An 18,566-nucleotide genomic window follows, 5' to 3' on the forward strand; every position below is an offset into this window, starting at 1 on the left:
AAATATGTTTGTGATTTTTAACTTATTATTAGCCAAGAACTGTTCCCCATGCCCAACGAAAACTGGTGAACTGAACAGCAAATCTGCCTGAGAAAGGACCTCATAATAATGCCTACTCCAGGTAGCCAAGTAACGAAATACAAATCAGAAAGCAAGACAGTTACCAGGGACCTACAATGTGACTTATGTTAGAGAGGAACTGATACCTAGAAGTAGAATAGAATGAACATGGCATGTATAATGCATGCCTTGTAGGCATATATCTCATCTAAAACCTTGAGAAAACTGGGTCCCAGGTTCTTCCAGGTAGGAAAACAACATCTAAGACCACCTAGAATCCCATAAGGGTCTGAGAAAAATTATTTTCTTTTCAGTACAACTGATGTCCTTCTTTTCATTACCTTAGTTCAGTGAACTGGCCTGACTGCTGATCATACTGCCTGCCCTCAGAACCAGCAACGTATGCCAAACTGAGAGTTGAGGATTACCATGACCAAGGATCACATTTAATGGAGGTTCTGTGGTTACTGTTTTTTTGACAGATATTTAAACACCAGTATTTTTGGTTTGTACAAACCAATTTTCTCCAATACTCCACACAAGCTGAACATGTGCCCTCTTTATGAAGACATGAAAAGGTAACATGCAGAAACTTCCTTTTTACTACTTAAAGAAGCAAACCCCCAAAAACCCCAAATCTGATTCCCGTGAAATTTGTCATGCAATTCAACTGTTTTGTGATCTAACAGAAACTGTTTACTCATCATAATTTCTAAGATGAAGTTCACCACTGGCATAGTTAATGAAGTTGCACTCACTTCTGGCAGCAGTGATTTCCAATAAGAATAGAAGTGTTGAAGTCACTCAGCACTTCTGAAAAATCAGGCCACTCCTATTTAGGAACCTAAATGTGGATTTAGAAACCCAGCTTCAGGCACATGAGTATGAAAATACTACAGTCTTGCTTTGTAATGTATTTTAACACCACGTTTTGCTGCCTCAAGCATTCTCCATTTTAAAAAAGCATCATTTGTCCCAGAATGAACACTAGAGGGAACCTTTGCTTTCTCTGGCTCTAATAGCACAATGCATCTTTGCAACATGAGATCTACGGGTGCTCTAATTAGACACTTCAACCTGAATCCTATTCTAAAAGACATTCCCTGCAAAACACATTGTTTAGGAGTCAAAGGTTGGGCAACCACACATTGAAACACTCAGATGTAAGGATCTGTCAACTAAGTGTACTTAAACTGCTTGGATATTGCCTGACAAATGCCCGTTGTGCATTACTGAATACATGAGGTGTAATTATTACTGCTTGACAGATCTAACTTTCATTGACAACTGACCTCTTAATCTAGAGTTTCTGCAGTAAATCTACACCTCCCACATTTTCCAGTTTCAGCTCAACTTCTAGCAGTCTTTTAAACAATTTTTTGTCAAATCAATACCATAATTTTAGAAGCTAGTAAAAAACATGTAAGGCACAGTACTGCAGAACTGTTTGTTCTTGCTGTTAATTTTCTTTTTTTTTTAAGGAAAATGACAGAGATAAAGGTTCACAAAGTAAAAAAAAACCACCACCACCCCCCAACAAAAAACAATGCCTAGGTAAAGAAATACTTACGCTCTCGCTCTGAAAAGGGTTTAAGAAGTTTCCACCCATCTCACTGTCATCCCTGGGAGTGCCAGGCTGATTACTCATGCTCATATTACTCGGAGAGTTCTGTTAAATAAGATTTAAAAATACATATTAAGTTTTGAAGATTTCAGTTCATTTCCCAGCTTCACCAAGTGTGCCAGAGACACGCTCTACATGATACTGTAGTGCACTCAGATGCACTGTACCATGCACTGGGATTTTCAAAGATGAAAAAATAAGCCTCTCTAGGGTTCTGCATGATTCAGTCACTAATTTTAGCCTGTAAAGTAATGTTTTCTTCCCTGAATCAAGAATTATTTACCTGTAATTCTTGTTTTCACATTATGGCCAGCACCTTCTCCTACTGAAGTCAGGAAAAGCTATAAATGGCTGCAGCAGGTATACAAGGTAGCTCTGTCATTACATTATTTCATGTGGTCAAATTCAGTGAAGTCTATGAGCGTGTGCCTTGACATACATGACTTATGAATATGTACTTAATGCTGGAAACATGGATGGATCTGGTCTACACAGACCTTTGCAAAGGCTTGTGCCTGCAGTCTTGGTTCATAGCGTTCACAGTTTATTGAAATACAGTTTCACAAGTAGTTCACAAGTGTGGTTCAAGTGCTAAACCACTACACTGAGCACAGCTAATAGACAGCATTTATAGATAAAAGAGTTAACAAGAGTGTTAGATAAAAGACTCCTGAGTAACAGCTAACCACTGAACTGTGCTCACAAACATTTTCAGGAGAAGCTGTACTTTTGCTGTTTGCTTGCACAAAGAATAATGCAACAGCATTTTAATCTACCCTTCCAGTGTCTAGGTGTGACTGAAATGACTAATATATAATAACAATATAAAGGCTTGTGATATAAATTCCTTTCTTTAACATAAGTGCACAACCACCTCTGCAATGTTCAGAAAATGCTTTCAAGATTCAGTTACTTAAAGAAAGGGTGATAGCTAATACATGATCATTGTAGACACTACAATTAGTTATGTGTTTTTACAAAGTTGATTTGTGGTACCCTACCATGCCTGGAGCACAGGCATTTCTCTTTCCATTACTGTGAAGACTCCTACTTACAGAGGATTTGTGACGGAAAAGCAGTATTCAGGGAAAGGGGGGAGTGAAGTCATGAACTTCATTATGAAACATTTACGACTATCACAGTTCTCCCCTTGATTTTTTTTTGATTCAGAAAAACTGAACGCAATATTGCTGTTGAGATTTTACTTATACAAATGCAAATCTGGTATAGCACAATAAATTGAAACACAAACCTAGAGCAGTCAGTGGGTAAGCTAACAAAACACAACTTCAAGTAGTGATCTTGATCTAAGTGACCAACTTATAATGGATGTAAGAATCCTAACTGAATTTGTCCCTTTTTCTTATGTTATTTTCAGTTACAATCCTGACGCAATTTGTCTGTTAGCAGAGAGGTTTTTTTCTTTAAAAAACCCAGGTATTTTGCACTTTGAAAATACCTGCATGCAGTCTTCATTTAGTATAACTAGATCTGCAGATTCAAACTTTTAATGAAAAATCGGAAACATTAAAGAAAGAGAAAGTCCCCTTAATTTCTTGTCACTTTCCTCAGAACTACAAAGGTTATCTATCCTACCCTGGCACTTTAAAGATGTACACTGGAGTGTTCCTAGAACATAAGATGGGATGGGATAGCCATGACTTCTACTTCCCTGTCATACCATATTTCTGCATGGTCCTCTTTGTAATCATGAAGTCCCATGTTGACCCCTGTCCATAATTTAAATATTGCAACATATTCCACTGTTCCACAGATTTACTTCACCTCCAAGGAGAACAAAAAATGTTGTCCTCAGCTTCACCAAATACCATAACTTAAATCAGTTACTTTTTGCTACTATGTTAGCAGGCTGGTAGGCCTGACTGCTATATATACTGTCTGCTTTGTAATGTATTTTCTATGGTCAGTGAAAGGCTTCTAAGTTTTCACCACATTCCCCTGACAGAAGATCACCATTCTCAGTCTGAATGGCCAAGTATGTATATGGGTCCAGCTTTGTATATTTATTTTTAGTTATAGATTAAGTATATAATTAATTACATAAGCAACATGCAAGCATAACTTTTTTACTAGCATCTGAAATGCAGCTTACAGAGTTGGGTCAAAACCCCTGCCTTAGCCCTTTTGCTTACCTCAGTCTCGTTCACTGCTTCTGACACTGTGACCCCCAGATCTCCAGGAATCACAGGACAATACGTCCATCAAAGACTACTAAAAGCCTAACTAGTTGATTAACATCAGACAATTAAGTTTGCTATTCAGTGAAATTAGGATAGCAAATATTTAGGGATCCACAGCTTGAAAAAGGTTGAAAATGATTGCTTCAGTTCAACCACAGCTACTGGACCTTAAGCAGGAACGAATTCAGGGAAGTCCTGTTGCCTGTGTTATGCAGGAGGTCATACTACACAATCATATCAGTCCCTTCTGGACTTAAAATCTATGAATATGAAGTTTAAAACCCACTAAGGCCTTGTCACATTTATTTTATATCATGCTCCGGCACTTTTGTTCATTCCTGGGGGATTTACCCCTATTTTATCTTGCTCTGTGTAGTGCAAAGCTTTGAAATTCTGCAATTGCTACAGTACATCAGCCCCAAAGGTTCAAATTCCTGACATAAACACTTTTACAGCAACTCTCCTGGGCTGCTTTTATGGCCAGTATGGGGTCTAGCATTGTAGCACTAGCTGATTTCTTCCAAAGCAAGTATGTGTTTGATGCCTGCACAAATTCCATGGGCACTGCAAGAAACACTGGTTATTAATGTTTATTTAATATGCATAATTTCAGTTCATTTACTTCCCCATCTCAATTTACTTCATAAAAACTTCATGTTTCGCCATTCAGCCAATTAAATTAGAATCTTCTCTAGAAAATGTAGCTCTGAATTCTGTGAGCTGTACTGATTCTACCAAGACTGGATTAAATTTCTACATCTCCTGTGAATTGATAATCAGCTCCTCTAAAATGCATTTTTCTCCACTGAAGTCCTGTGCCTGGACTTGAGCATCACACACCCCAAACTGTGCTAAGTTCAGTAAATAATTTCCGTCACTGGAAATCTACTTGTGAAAAAGCCAACTGCAAGACAGGCTGGTGATGTATGCAGGGAGACTGTTGCCTCAGGAGGAACAATCCTGGTAACTGTAAAAATTGGAATGCAGCCACATAATAATTTTGCATGCATCAACCCCAGAAATCTACTATTCCTTGCAAGCAGAACTTTTCCATTCAAGTTTCAAAAGCATCGTGTACTACTACCTACCCAAAATTACCAATGCTACCCACACACTTTTACTACTGTCAATGAAGGCTGCATATTGGACAGTGCTACTCAGAAAAAGACAGAATGGTGTAACATGACAACTCTGTTACTTCCAAAGTTAGTGGTAGTTTTCATTTAGTTATTTGAAAAAGACATGCATCAAATGTGATTTCCATGAGTTATTCGTTAAAGTTAACAAATTACAAGACTTCCAGGTAAATTTTTGGACCTAGGTTTTCAGAGCTCCTGATACTTGTATTAGCACATATACGGATACTAATAGCAGTGAGTTGAATACAGGCTTTTAAAAATAATCCCGTGGCAAGCTAATGGAAATGATTTGGGGTTTTTCCTTAAGAAATGCTGCCATTTACAATAAAAATACTGAAGAAAAACTATGGACATGGATTTAAAAAGTGCTGTACGCTTATTATCTCACTGCAGGCTTTTATTGAATCCATCACTGCACATCTAAGCACAGTACAACTAAGGGAACACGGTCATTTCAATCCATCATTTTACCCTTTGCAGTGCCTGAAAATGTTATAGATCTTAAAATTGTACAAAAATAAAGGACTGCTATATACACTGCCCCCTCACAGGAGCAGCAATGGCCTTGGACACATATTGCTGAGGTCCTTGCCCCCAGGAAAGATATGCTAAGCACGCTTTACAGGCTGCTACCCCTCTCCTGTACCACACCACCAGAAGACCATGAACTGGGAAACTGTAAAGGGTCGTCCTCCTCCTCTTTGCAACATACAAATATGTATTGCTAAGTGAAGAATGATTCCTGCCTTTTGAACACCTGGAAGTGTACTCTCAACAAATCCACACTACAAACGTCTGTGTTAACCTATGGGAATTTAGGTGAGCATTTTGTTCCCTACGTGTTGGTATCTCATCACAGCTCCTGAGAACAGACCTACAGGGTCCTTGGCCTGACCGGAGCACATGCAGACCAGCCTTAGATTTGAAATGGCAAAGTCTGCCCTGGAAGAGGTCTAGTGGCAGCACCGTGGTACTCTGTCCTGGGGCACCCAAAATACATCGGCAGCTGAGATGCTCAAAACAAACTCATACTCCTTTCTTGGAAGATATGTTAAGAATTTTGCTACAAATTAATGAGTTATAAAATTTTAACTGAAACAATCTCTTCATTGATTTCTGTATTTATAGATCAAAAGTATGAAAGTGCAGAGAGATTGTTGTAGTCATATATTTATTAGTTTCAGTCAGTTACATCTGAAGAAGCTGAGTGCAAAAAAATAGTGTTTTGCAGGGGACAGATTTATGCCACTTTATCAATACCAAATAAGCTCATTAATTCCTAAATTAACGATGATCACGTATGTAGTAGTTTTATTTGTATGGAAGAAGTGACACATTCAAGCACAATATTATTTTCATGGATGCAAAACCCCTGCAGGTTAAACTTGCGTTCACTTGCAACTATTTAATGGTTGTGATATCAAAATAGTGCTTCTTCTGAAACTACTTCTTAATCTAGCTTTTAGGAACTTCTACTAATGATTAAGATATTAACATTGCCTCACAGAGGTGACAAAAGCAATCATGCAGTGCATAAACGTAACATCCTAATGACATTTTCGCAAATTTACATTTAACTAGGATTCATCATTAGAACTATATTCATTTGTCTTAACAGTATGGAAGATTATAACATGATCAATCAGATTACGAACTGGATATAATTAATCACATTCATTAATACATCCTATTATGCAGTAGGGAATAAGTCTACTTATACTCCCTATTGATTACATTGTTTTAAAATTTTCAATTTTTACTAATGCTGTCTGCACAGCCTCTAAAGAGTTCACAAACAGAAAGTGTAGATACATAACAAAAAGATTTGTAACAGAGACAAAAAAAATACTTTTAGAGTGAAACAGTCTAAAAATTCCAAGTATTTGATTAGATACTCACTTTGGAAATACTGTCCATGTCTCCTGAGCCTTAAATTAAAACAGACAATTATTCAGTTAGTTTTGAGATGAAGTTAATCTAAGATTTTTTTTTCATAGTAAATATATAGTGTAACAGCAATATTTTAAAACATAACCAAGCACTCATCATCTCACTTCCATCCCAATGCCTCTCTTAGTAGAAGTTTACAGTCAGTATTGAATAATGTTAGTCCTTTCTCTGTGTACACGCCCAGTGCAAAAAAAAGAGAAAAGAATGCAGGACACACTTCTGATCTGTATTGGTTATTTGGACGGCATCCTATCAGGATGAGACAGCCCAGCACAACTCAAGAAACTGTATGTCCAACCTCCCTGTCCTCTTAGCCAGGGTACAGGTAACACAATTAATTTGGAGTATATCCACGTATGGGAAATGTTGCCTCAGCTTGAGAAAAAAAAAAAGCAAAATCATGGCTAACTAGTAAAAGTTAATACTCCTGTGGGGAAAAAAAAAGACCACTCTTATCACTAAGGTCAGCTGGGAGGGTTTCACCAATGTCTTTGCTCCCAGAAGCAGAAGCCTACTACTGAAATTGGCTGAAATGACATCAACATTTGATGCATTACAAATATTGATGACAGAATCTTTCGGAAGAAAGCAGATGATCCTGAAGACCAGGGTAACAGAAACCAAATAAATATAATGAGTGCAAGACTATTGAAAAGCATTTTTTTCACATGCTGTAGCTCTCACTCAGGTAAAGCCAAGAATACAGGAAATAAAACTTTAGGATTGATGTAACAAGAAAAGCATTTTTAGCAGAAACACAGAGTAAACAATTCTGATCACCTATTTTCAGGAAAGACAAATTCTAGAAAAGTACTGAATACAAAACTAGAAGAGTATCTGAGAAAAACAATCAAGAAAATGGAGTTGTGGGAGGAGACTGAAATAGCTTACTATACTTAGCCAGGCAAATTAAGGCTGAGAAGGAATATGATTTGTCTCTACAAATATATCAGATACATAAATGTTATGAAGAGTTATTTTGTCATGGCCTAAAGGATACATTTGGTGGAAATCAGGAAAAGATTTCTTCCTAACCATCAGAGCTATTAACAGATATCCAATAGAAGGGTTGTGTTCAAAGAAGTTGGAGAAGTTCAAGATGGACCTTGACCAATTTATCCATCTGATTATGAGACACAGCTGCCTACTGCAGCATGGAAATGAATGCAGCAGATCTCTCCCAGTAATCCTCTCCTTAAAGAACTCAGGTTCCGGTTTAGATATGAAGTTACCCCCATAGAGCAGTCATCATTAATTTGACTAAGCACTTCATCACTTTCACTAGAGAAAATAACTAACCAAATGCTAGGTACACTTAAAATAATTCCATAACTGTTTCAATTTAATTTTTTGTTTTAGCTAAGAAATAATTCTCAGGCTATAGAAAGTGACAGAAAAAGATGTGATTACCTTTTACATAGTTTTTAATTTATTTGAATGTAATGTGCATCATTATTAATTAAAGCAACAATCCATTTTAGGATTGTAATATGTAAAGAAAGGCTGTAAAATCACAAGGTGTCCTTATGCAAAGTAATCTAGGAATTTCAGGGACATGCTTTCCTAGAAAAAAAGATAGTTCTATTAGGAGATAGACACCTAGTGCTGAATTTAATTGTTTAGAACATGTCTGTTAAATGAGGTTTGATGGCTTAGTTTTTTTCTCATCTTGTCATAGCCTCTTCGAATTTATCCCTTCTTCTTATGTGTTTATACCTCCTTTCTCACAACCTCCAACTTTTGGGCTACAAGTGACAGATCTCCACCCACCACGGCAGTATGGACTTAAACAGTACGGAGTTGAGGTTGGTCCATGCCTGTGCTGGGAAGGTGACGGACCTTTTCTCTGGGAATGGAAGCAAGGTGCACTCTGGCAGCTTGTCTTCTGCTTGCCTGACCTGTATCTAGCTTGCTTGGGTTTCTCCCCATGAAGGAAAACACTGCTCAGAAGGGTGTTGCTGGTGCCTCTTGTGGGCATTGAGCCAGCTCCCAGATGTGAAACAGAACATTGCTGGGGGACCAGGGGGATAGAAAAAGAAAGAGATTTCAAGTCTTTGCAGCCTGAGGTTCCCCCTTGTAGTTGCCTGCACGACTGGTGCAGACAGAAGTGAAGAGCACCACACAAGAATAGTATTCAGACCTACTGGCCTGGTGTTAGGGTATGAGCAGAAATAAAAACAAGGTATTTGTTTACCTTGTGGGTATGGAAAAGGAAGGCATAAATGCAATTTATTCAGCTGTGGCTTGTTTCTTAAATTTCTTTCAAGTGTCTATCATGCTTCCAACAAAGAGTAAGAGCAAAGAGTTTGGTAGGATAGTCAGGAGATAAAGCAGTGTGCATTTTGCAGAGTTGTGCAAGGCTTCTCCCCTAGATACGAGTCCTTCAAAAAGCCTAGTGTCAAAAGTCAAGCAGTACACTGTTCCTCCTGCCTTTGCATGCCCTGACAAGAATTCATGTTCTTCTGGGTGCATTAAAATTGGCACCTGTCTGAAGCTGCTAATGGGGATGGAGTAATAATACTCACTTAACAGGCATACAGCTAGACTATAGAACAAATGAGGATATCAAAATGCTGGGATAAACCCAACTTAACACAAACATCAAAATATGTAATAACTTACTTCCAGGTAATTGATAAGAACGTCCACCAGCATGTCACAATGACATCTACCCAAGATTTTCAAATAGGAAGAGAGGTAAATAAAAATGGTTCTTAAGCCTTCATCTCTACATGGGATGGTACGCTTTTAGACTGGTTTGCATCAACTGGATTAAAACTATACTCTCTTATATAAATAAAATACAGTATTTTTCTTCCAGAGGTGCATGATGTATGCCAACCCATATCCTTTAAAAGTATCTTAGTACTTATTATTGATGTATTTGCAGCTTTTTCAGTTTTAAAAATATTTTTACATACAGTCTTCCACATAACTCAGAGAACTAGTCATAGAAAATGGCACTAGTAATTGAAAATTCACAATATTTACTATCATTACCTAATGATCCATTCATATGATGTGAATCCATTCCACCCAGTCCACTCATAGGTCCATCTGACCCTGGCCCCATTGGAAACTACAAAAGGATCAGACATTAAAAATTGCTATTACTGTACAATTTTTTTTAGATAGTCTAATAAAAAGACAATATTCCTCAGGGGAAAAAAAAAAAAAAAGAAAAAAAAAAAGTAAAGGCAAAATGCATAGTCCCAGCTCTGAATGCGCAAGTCAAGTGAAAGTCTTTCATGTGAAGGCTGCAAAAACATCATTGCTTTTGTTCACTTTTTCCAATGCTACTTTAACGATTTTTGCAAACTCTCACCTCTGTAGGCTGCAATGTAACTTAGGAATAACTTACTATATACTTCAACACTTTGTGTATGACTTTCAAACCTGCTAGTGCTGACCTAACTCTACTCCCATTGAAGTTACAGGGAACTTTGTGATTCTCTTCAATGAGTAAGTGATTAATTAACAGCTTTCAAACCCCACCTTATCCATACTGACAGTTGGACTACTCACTCTATTTGCAGCATGAGCAGTTTCTGTCAAATTTCAGATATTGACCTTAAATATAGTTCTTCAAAAACTTGAAGACATTAACATTACAGAAAAATTTCTAAAATTCACTGCATAATAATTCAGCAATATCTAAGTATCTATATTTTTAAGTTCTACTGGTCTTTTTTTCAAATGGCCCCTAATATGGATTGTGATTAAATGGAATATCGTTGTAATCAGAGAAATACAATAAAACTGAAGGCATAGAGAAAGATCAGAGAAAAAACAAGCTCTCTGTAAGAATCCGGATTTTTGTCAGCTCTAGAACTGCTGAAATTTAGGCTAAAATAGTCACAAATTAACTAGTTCATTATGCAAATACTTGAATGTTATCAATAGGTTTCATTCTTAACATCCCATTTAGTTAAACAGGGAAGTTTGTTTCTTCCCAGAGGCATTCATTTTATCCTTTTTTTTATAGAACAGCAGGGCAACATAGTACTGGGTCACTTCCAGCAATTTTCTCCTCCCTTTTCAAGGGTAGATTTTTTTTTATAATGAAAGTTTGAATCCTGAAGGAACTAATACTTAGTGGCAGCTCCTAGGATGGCATCCTATCACGCAGAAGTCTATTGCACCGCAGTGTGACAAACTAAGTCATCCCCAAGATCCACATGCAGAAGCTTCTAAGGTCTTTCCATGCAGAAGAATATGCTCCAATCATTATTTTGCATGTATTGGTGTGATTGATTTGGAAAACATTAAAAAGTACATGGTGGGGGGGAAGCAACTGAAGCGTCACTCATAAAAATGGAAAACTTAGTATTAATGATATGTGATGGAAACATAGTGTTTGGATAAAAAAAGGCTGTATAATTCAAGGAAGTATATAACTAGATTCATATTTACATTAGGTCTGTTGGGTCCAGGTGGTACTGCATTCATTAAAGTGTACATGTTGTCTCCAGAGTTGGTTGAATCTGTAATAAGAGATTATTTTAAGCGCTAATATATACCTTTCAATAAAACTACTCACCTAATACATTTCCTGTCATTTTGTTCCCATTATTTCTGTGCCTGAATCACTTATACACAGTGGCAATATAATGGAAGATTTCATTCCCTTTCTATCTATTGCTACCACACAACAGAGCTATGAAAAGAAATAATTGCAACAGTCCCTAAGTGACTACTTCCAGAGTCTAGTTTTATGCATGACTGTTAAAAGGTTTATAAATCACCAAGTATCTGTAACTATTTAATTCCATAAAACCTTTTTCCTGGAGTTCCAAATTACTTCACTCATCTTCAAAACAGGAGATTCTTTCTTATCAATACTTCCTGTAATTTGCTTTCCATCTGTAATAAATGATAAATAGCTTCTCATTATACGGACTGCAAGTTGGTGTAGCACGTGAAAATTTTTTATTCTCATCCATGTCAGTCTATTTGATTTTGAATATATCTAACTATTCAGTGGAACACTGTGCAAAGATCCTCACTCAAAGGACAGCTTTAGCTGATGTATCTTCATGGTACAGTGTGGTGCAATGCTTCAAAAAACCTGAGACCAAACCCAACAAAACCATCCCGGCACAGTGTGGTGCTTAAGCTAGTAACTTCTGCCAAGAGTTTCATCTGGCCTTGCCAGATGTTGACACAGCTATATTGCATCTCAGTCCTTTTCCCACAATCAAGGCACATGAACTTTCAGATGGAGCACATCCAGAGTTGAAATGCAGGAATCAACCCAGATAACTCTTCTGGTTGAGCTTAAGAAACCAATGCCTAAGAACCATTAGTAGATACAAATTATTCATTCTGATCTCCAGCTTATCCCCACTGCTAACTCATGCGAAGTCATAACACCTTTCATCAATATTTGTATGAAAGAGAAGGCAAGAAATGCGGCGGATAGTAGACAAATTAGGCAAAAAACCTTTCCCAAGGGAACTGGACAAGAGATTGGCCATGTAATGAAAAGGTTTACTGAGAAGAGAATGACCTAAGGCAAGTCTAAATACATCCCTAAGGGGACAGTATGATTAAAAAAAATATTGGCAACTCTGGAAAATCAGTACCTCTATAGTATCTGCAAGAAGAATAAAGAATAGCTTAGTACTCTGTGCCTAGATCCTCCAAAAGACCATTCCACCTCTTTGAACCAGAGTTTTGAGATTAACAACACACAGAAAAACCACTGCTGAGCTGTAATTCCTTTTCCAAGACAAGGTGATGGGGGAATTTTGAGTCAGAAGTAGTGAAAGTGAGAAAGCCGAGACCACTGAAATGTGTTGCAACTAGGAACGTGGTTTGACCTCCCACAAGAATGTATTTGTACATACACTGGGAAGTTAAAACCAAGGCTTTTATCTATTTCTTAATATTTCCAAGACAGTTTTTTAAACATTAATTCACCTCGGTGAGTAAGTAATTCCATGATATACAGAGCACTATGTATCACTAGAACATTCAAATATGCTGTTTGAGGAAGAGGGGGAACAAAAAGCTTTTAGCCTTAAGATATGACAGCAAAATTAGCATATAAAAAGTTATTTTTAACATTCAATGAGGAGGCAAAAAGTTTCTCAACCACCAGATCCTTTTGCAACACATCCCTGGCTCTTCCCATGTTCTGCCGACTCATGTAAAAACACACACGGGCTGGCTGGGCCATGGGAACCCTCGGAGCTCGTTTGTCTCAGAGGCAAGTAAATACCTTTGCAAAATTCTCAGGCGGCCAATTTCTAAGTGTTTTCATACTTTGGAAAACAGAGCCTCAAAACATCTTTGAGTCTCTAACTGAAAATGAGAACAACTGTCAGCAGAAGCTTTATTTGAGCTGCACAAAGACAGCCTAACATGTGCTGTAAATGCAGTGCTGCCTATTTTTAAAAGTGCAGGCTGTCCATAAGTTTGTTTTATGTTAAAAGAGACTCTAACCTTTAAATGCCAGCCTGCACTAATTATCTTTTTCACTAATGATATGAACAAGGAAGCCCTATGCTTTATCTTAGGTTGCATTTTTTTAAAGCCCTGGGAGTGTAAAGAAGATACTATATTGGTGAAAGAAGTTTTCATGGCCAGTTAGGAAATGTCCCTAGCCTCTTGTGCTGTAGAGGACAGCAAGAACATGTAGGACGTAAGGACTGAGGACGCTGTAACATCACTGAGGTCAACAGGTCCCTCTTAGCTGGTGAAAGCAAGTTACAAAGGTTGATAGTGGCCAAAAGGAGTAGCTATTGAATATTGGGTTACACAAGATGTAATTAGTTTCATTTTAGCAGATTTCTGATGATGTCCATGGGGGAGGACAGCATCCTCCACAGCCTGCAGTTCCACCTTCATATCAGAATCTTTGCAGAACATCAATGGAGGGAAATACTTACATCTAGCTGACCATCTTTAAGCCTTGAGAAGCTAGCTAGCCATCCCGAATCCTCCTCCTTGTTTCCTCAAACCTTAGTAGGAAAGTGGCCAATCTACTGCATGGCCAAAATCTCCATGTGGTCCATGTCGCAAGATACAAACTTACTTAGGGAAACAATGGGGCAGTTGAAGTTCTGGGAACAGATCACTGGTAGGACATGACAATGGCTCCTCTGGAGCCTTATTCCTCCATGGCAAGACAGAGGAGAACAACCTGTCCAGAACGACGCTGCTGTCAGTCAGATGACGTATCCACGCAATGTAGCACGTCACTCAAGAGCCACATGTTGGCCAGGTCTACCCACAGGATACTACAGGGAAGTTCTACCAGATTCAGAAATCTCCTGAATTCCGAACTGGTGGAATTTTCCCAAAGAACACTTGCAAAAGCAAATGGAAGATTGTGTCTTCTTTTGTTTTTAACTTGCTATTGCTGAAATTGTGCAAGAAAAGATGGGCTCAAAAGCCAGAGAAATGAATTGCTCTGAACTGCAGAGATACAATGCTTTTTATCTCTGCAACACAGCAGGGAGAGGAAGAGAGTGAAAGTGCAGGAAAAAAACCGATAAAGTATAACCCCAATAATTTATCATTATCTGATTCTTTATAAAAATCAAAGTCTGAAAAATAATCTGTGTAATTCCTAAATTCCCTTATAATTATCTTTTATTATGTCCAAGTATACTTCAGTACCTGCAGGACTAGGCATGATAGGTGTTCCTGGTGGCCCTCCACCTCCTGGAGGACCCTAGAAAAAGTAGAAAAGGTCAGTTAGCATGAAAGGAAAAAAATACCACAGTAAAACATGAACACAGTACAAATGAAAAAAAAAAAAAAAGTATTGTGAATGTCTATTCACATAGCTAGTGATAAGCTCATCACATATTAAGACAAAGTAACTGGTGAGCAAGCTCTGGTACACACTTTTGATGTCGTGGGTATACAGACCCAAGAATATCCATTAGTCAATAACTCTGTGTCATGCTTTGAGTCAGACAAGAGAAATACTTGGAGCAGGGCTTAAGACAATTATATTTAATTCCCTCAGTCTACTTTTATTACCACTGTTTTTTCAGCTGGCATTTCTGTTTTGTTGTACTCTGTTCACAGTTAATGGTAGAGTAACCAAAGTTTACTAAGCACAAACCAAGGGGGTGTCCTATGGGGACAGAAGAGCGTAATCACCTTAAGAAAGCTTTGTTTTTTAGGCAGACTTGGTATCTCGATGCCATAAGCATCTTAATTCTGCCTGTATTATATCCTACAATTTTTTAAAATAACATCTGTATACAAAATTTCTTCTCAAGTTAATGACAAAAGGATGAAAAAAGTCAGGATAATGCTGGGTACACTTGCCTAGACTGCTAAATCAAAGATTAAAAAAAAACCCAACAAAAACCCCACAACTAAAAAAGCCCATCAAGGAACATTCATCTTCTTAGTTTCAGGTATTTCTGTGTTACAAATCTGTTTATGACTAAGAACTGCACACAAACTACTCTGGTTGTTAAACAGGCTTTTTAAGGCTCTTTAAGAATTTCTCAAAGAATTTTATTCTAAACATTCAAATAGTTTAGTAAGAACAGAACCGTAACATCTTGCTTCCTGTGTTTGCAAATCCACTAATATTTCTAAGTAACATTAAAAACTACCAACTTCCAGTTTGGTAAAAATGTCTGTGTCGATAAATATTGACTTTCCATAATATAAAATACAGGGATTGCTAGCAACAGATTATTATTATTTTTGTTGCCACATGACTCATTGTATTTTTCTCTCTTTTGTTATATTTTAAAATAGCAGGTATACTGTTCCAGACAGGAATATTTTTTCAGTGGCACTGAATATGAAGGTTTGGTTGTTCCTGTCTGCTTACAAGGACATTGCTGACATTTGCTATAATTCACTGAGATTTTGGAAGGAGGCAGAGAAGCCTTGGATTTAAAACAATAGACACTGTTTCTCAATGGCCTACTTAAAATAACATTTCTTACAAAACATTTAGCAGTAATATACCAGCAAACACTATTTTCAGATGATCAAACTCAGTAACTTCTCAGCTTTCTGACTGATACCACTCCTCTGCAGGTTTGTACAAGTACCTGCAGAGGGAAGCATCTCTATCTGCCAGCCAGTGATCAACTCACCATTAATGGTAAATGAAACAGAAATCTTTTACTGAGAAGCAGCAGCACAGCCCTGCAGTGAGTCAACATATACATACCTCTACGCCCTTATATGTAACCCCACCTACCCGTTCTTTATCTTGTGCTTCCCCTTGCTTGTGAACTAAGCAAGGTTAGCGAGTATCTTTTATAAAGTGTGCTAGAACAAACGCTTGCTCCACCATGAAACCCACATATCAGTTTATAAAAATTAAGGCATAATCACAACTTCATTTCATACTGCCAGCAGCCACATAGCTTTTTTCTCCTCCCAAATTACAACTGAATCAGAAATGAATGTGTTAGGATTGGGCTTGCCAAAACTGTCCAAAAGGCCTACTCAGCCCTCAGCAATGAGAAATTCCCACATTGCTGCTGCTGCAGAGCTACAGACTCCAAATTCAAAGGGACCGTTGGATCACATATATGACCCTCTAGGCATCACAGGCTTTTTATTACTTTTTATTCACATACTTGTGCACTAAGCTCACTAACTTCATTTTTTTAGGTTTATATATATTTTTCAGCATCACACAAAGAGGTGTAGAAACCACTAAATGATCATTTATTAGAAAAGTTACTTACCTTCACTACTAAGTTTTGCATCTACTTTTAAATTTGCACTTACTCTCATTGTATATTTTCCTCTCTTAAGAAAGCCTCTTGGTATCAACTACCTTCACTCTGAGAATATATTAGTATGTAATAGAATTATTTCTCAAAAACTGTCTGATAAACTAACCAGATTAAGCTCTCAAAGCCTGTAGTTCCAGATTACAAACCCCTTTGGCTAAAAAGCTTCTTTAAGAGCTCTCCAGCCCACACCTTGTCCCCAAACACATGCTCTCTTGGAAGCTACTGCCCCCCAGTTTTGCTTATTTAGCTGTTTGTATGGCTGGAGCTCATGCGTTCCTTTTCCAATATGTGGTGAGCCTTTCTGAAGTAAGACTACTCTCTCAGCATCAGACAGGACATGCACTGTGCAAGCATTTATGCTGGCAGATTTCAACCCATGTCCCACCTCAGCTGCTTCATCACTACCCTCTGCTAGCAGCAGCCTCAGCTCTGCTTGGAGCTCCCTCTGTGAGTGTCCTTCCACCTCTTTTGGGTCAGTTGAAGTGCTTCAGCAAGGACCCAGTTCTTTAAATGCTTCAATCAACTTCAGTTGTTTTGTACGAAGAGCGTCACTCATCCAAGGAACTCCAGCGGCAGACCTGAAGGAGTACTAACCTTCAGCAGAAGAGTGGGGACAAGGAATCAGGCAGCAACCTTTCTCACTAGCACAGCTGGAGTTCACAGAGCACATCTGACCAGAGGCTCAGGCATTTTCTCCAATACATTGATCTTTCATGTGTCTCATTCTTGCATCTCTGCACATCTTTTGATTTCCCTTCAATGTTGCCAGTTAGATGCAACATTCCAGCATCAGTCTCATCACTGTCACTGAAAGAGGTAAAATCACCTCTTTACTCTTACTCCTCCTCTATCTATACACTGAAATATGGTGATGCCCTCTTTTGCCCAAGCCACTTATCCTGGCTGACCTTTGGCTTGATTGTTGGTTGACACCAACAGGGTCCGCTACTACAACTTGCACTTTACTTAGGTTTGCTTCTTTAAAATAATTTTCTATAGTATCTCCTTTTCTAGTTTCTCAGGACTTCATAGTTTTAAAAACAAAGAATATGAAGTCAAATATTCAAAAAAAATCTTCAAAATCTGCAACAACAACTGATCACTAGTACTTAGGGCAAAAGCAACAAAACCTCTTCCCAACAGAGAGAAATTTATGAAGTTCTGCATTAAAAGAACTGGTTTGGAGATCACCAGATTTGGACTGTTTCCAGTAAACATGTGGCAAAATGAGTACTACAGTTATGGACACTTATGAGAATCATAAACTTTTTCACAGCTAATCCTCTAAATATAGGACAAAAGAAATTGCCTTTGCCTAAACAAAACAAGCTCATCCTTGAACACATCCTTCAGCTTTAGCTCTGCAGGATCATCTCTCTTACTAAGACAAAGTAAGAGAAACCTCTAAGCAGGACAAAGAGATGAAAAAACACTGTTATATTGTTCTCATGGCGGAAGACCTGCTATTTTCACATTCTGAAATAGCTTCAGGTTTTATGCTGGTTAAAGCCAATGCCCTGCAGTTTTCTAATCTTGAGGTGATAAAACATGAAATACCAAAAGAGAGGTCTACTGAAACCTGACTGACCAACAGAAATTTGGAATCCAACATATAATTCTCCCCTGTTATTCTGTCACACCGGTACTAAGCATGTGATAACAACAGATGAAATAATATGCCTTAGAAGAGTACATCAGAAGTACAAATAATCCAAGTACAACAGTAACAAGAATAATAAAGAGTCTAAAAGGATAAACAAAGTTAATCTCTCGGGATAGAGACACAAAAGAGCAGTATACACACCAACAAAAACCAGTTTCTTGATAGGTAAAGTGTATTTGTTAAATTCCAGAGAGA

At 37.8% G+C, this 18,566-nt stretch overlaps 1 protein-coding gene across 4 annotated transcripts in view; it reads right to left on the reverse strand.

Moving 5' to 3' along the window:
* The window catches only part of SSBP2 (single stranded DNA binding protein 2), a 195,995-nt gene that overhangs the window by 14,792 nt on the left and 162,637 nt on the right, over positions 1–18,566 (reverse strand). For 3 of the 4 annotated variants that reach the window (XM_075020324.1, XM_075020322.1, XM_075020320.1), the window contains 5 exons: positions 14,601–14,655; positions 11,388–11,458; positions 9,975–10,053; positions 6,924–6,952; positions 1,631–1,729 (listed from right to left, as the gene is read on the reverse strand). In XM_075020324.1, coding sequence (XP_074876425.1) covers positions 1,631–1,729; positions 6,924–6,952; positions 9,975–10,053; positions 11,388–11,458; positions 14,601–14,655 — 333 coding nt within the window. The remainder of the gene's footprint in view (positions 1–1,630; positions 1,730–6,923; positions 6,953–9,974; positions 10,054–11,387; positions 11,459–14,600; positions 14,656–18,566) is intronic. The other variant, XM_075020323.1, reaches the window with a different exon arrangement.

The sequence above is a fragment of the Buteo buteo genome, chromosome Z (assembly GCF_964188355.1).
Source record: "Buteo buteo chromosome Z, bButBut1.hap1.1, whole genome shotgun sequence".
NCBI lineage: Eukaryota > Metazoa > Chordata > Aves > Accipitriformes > Accipitridae > Buteo > Buteo buteo.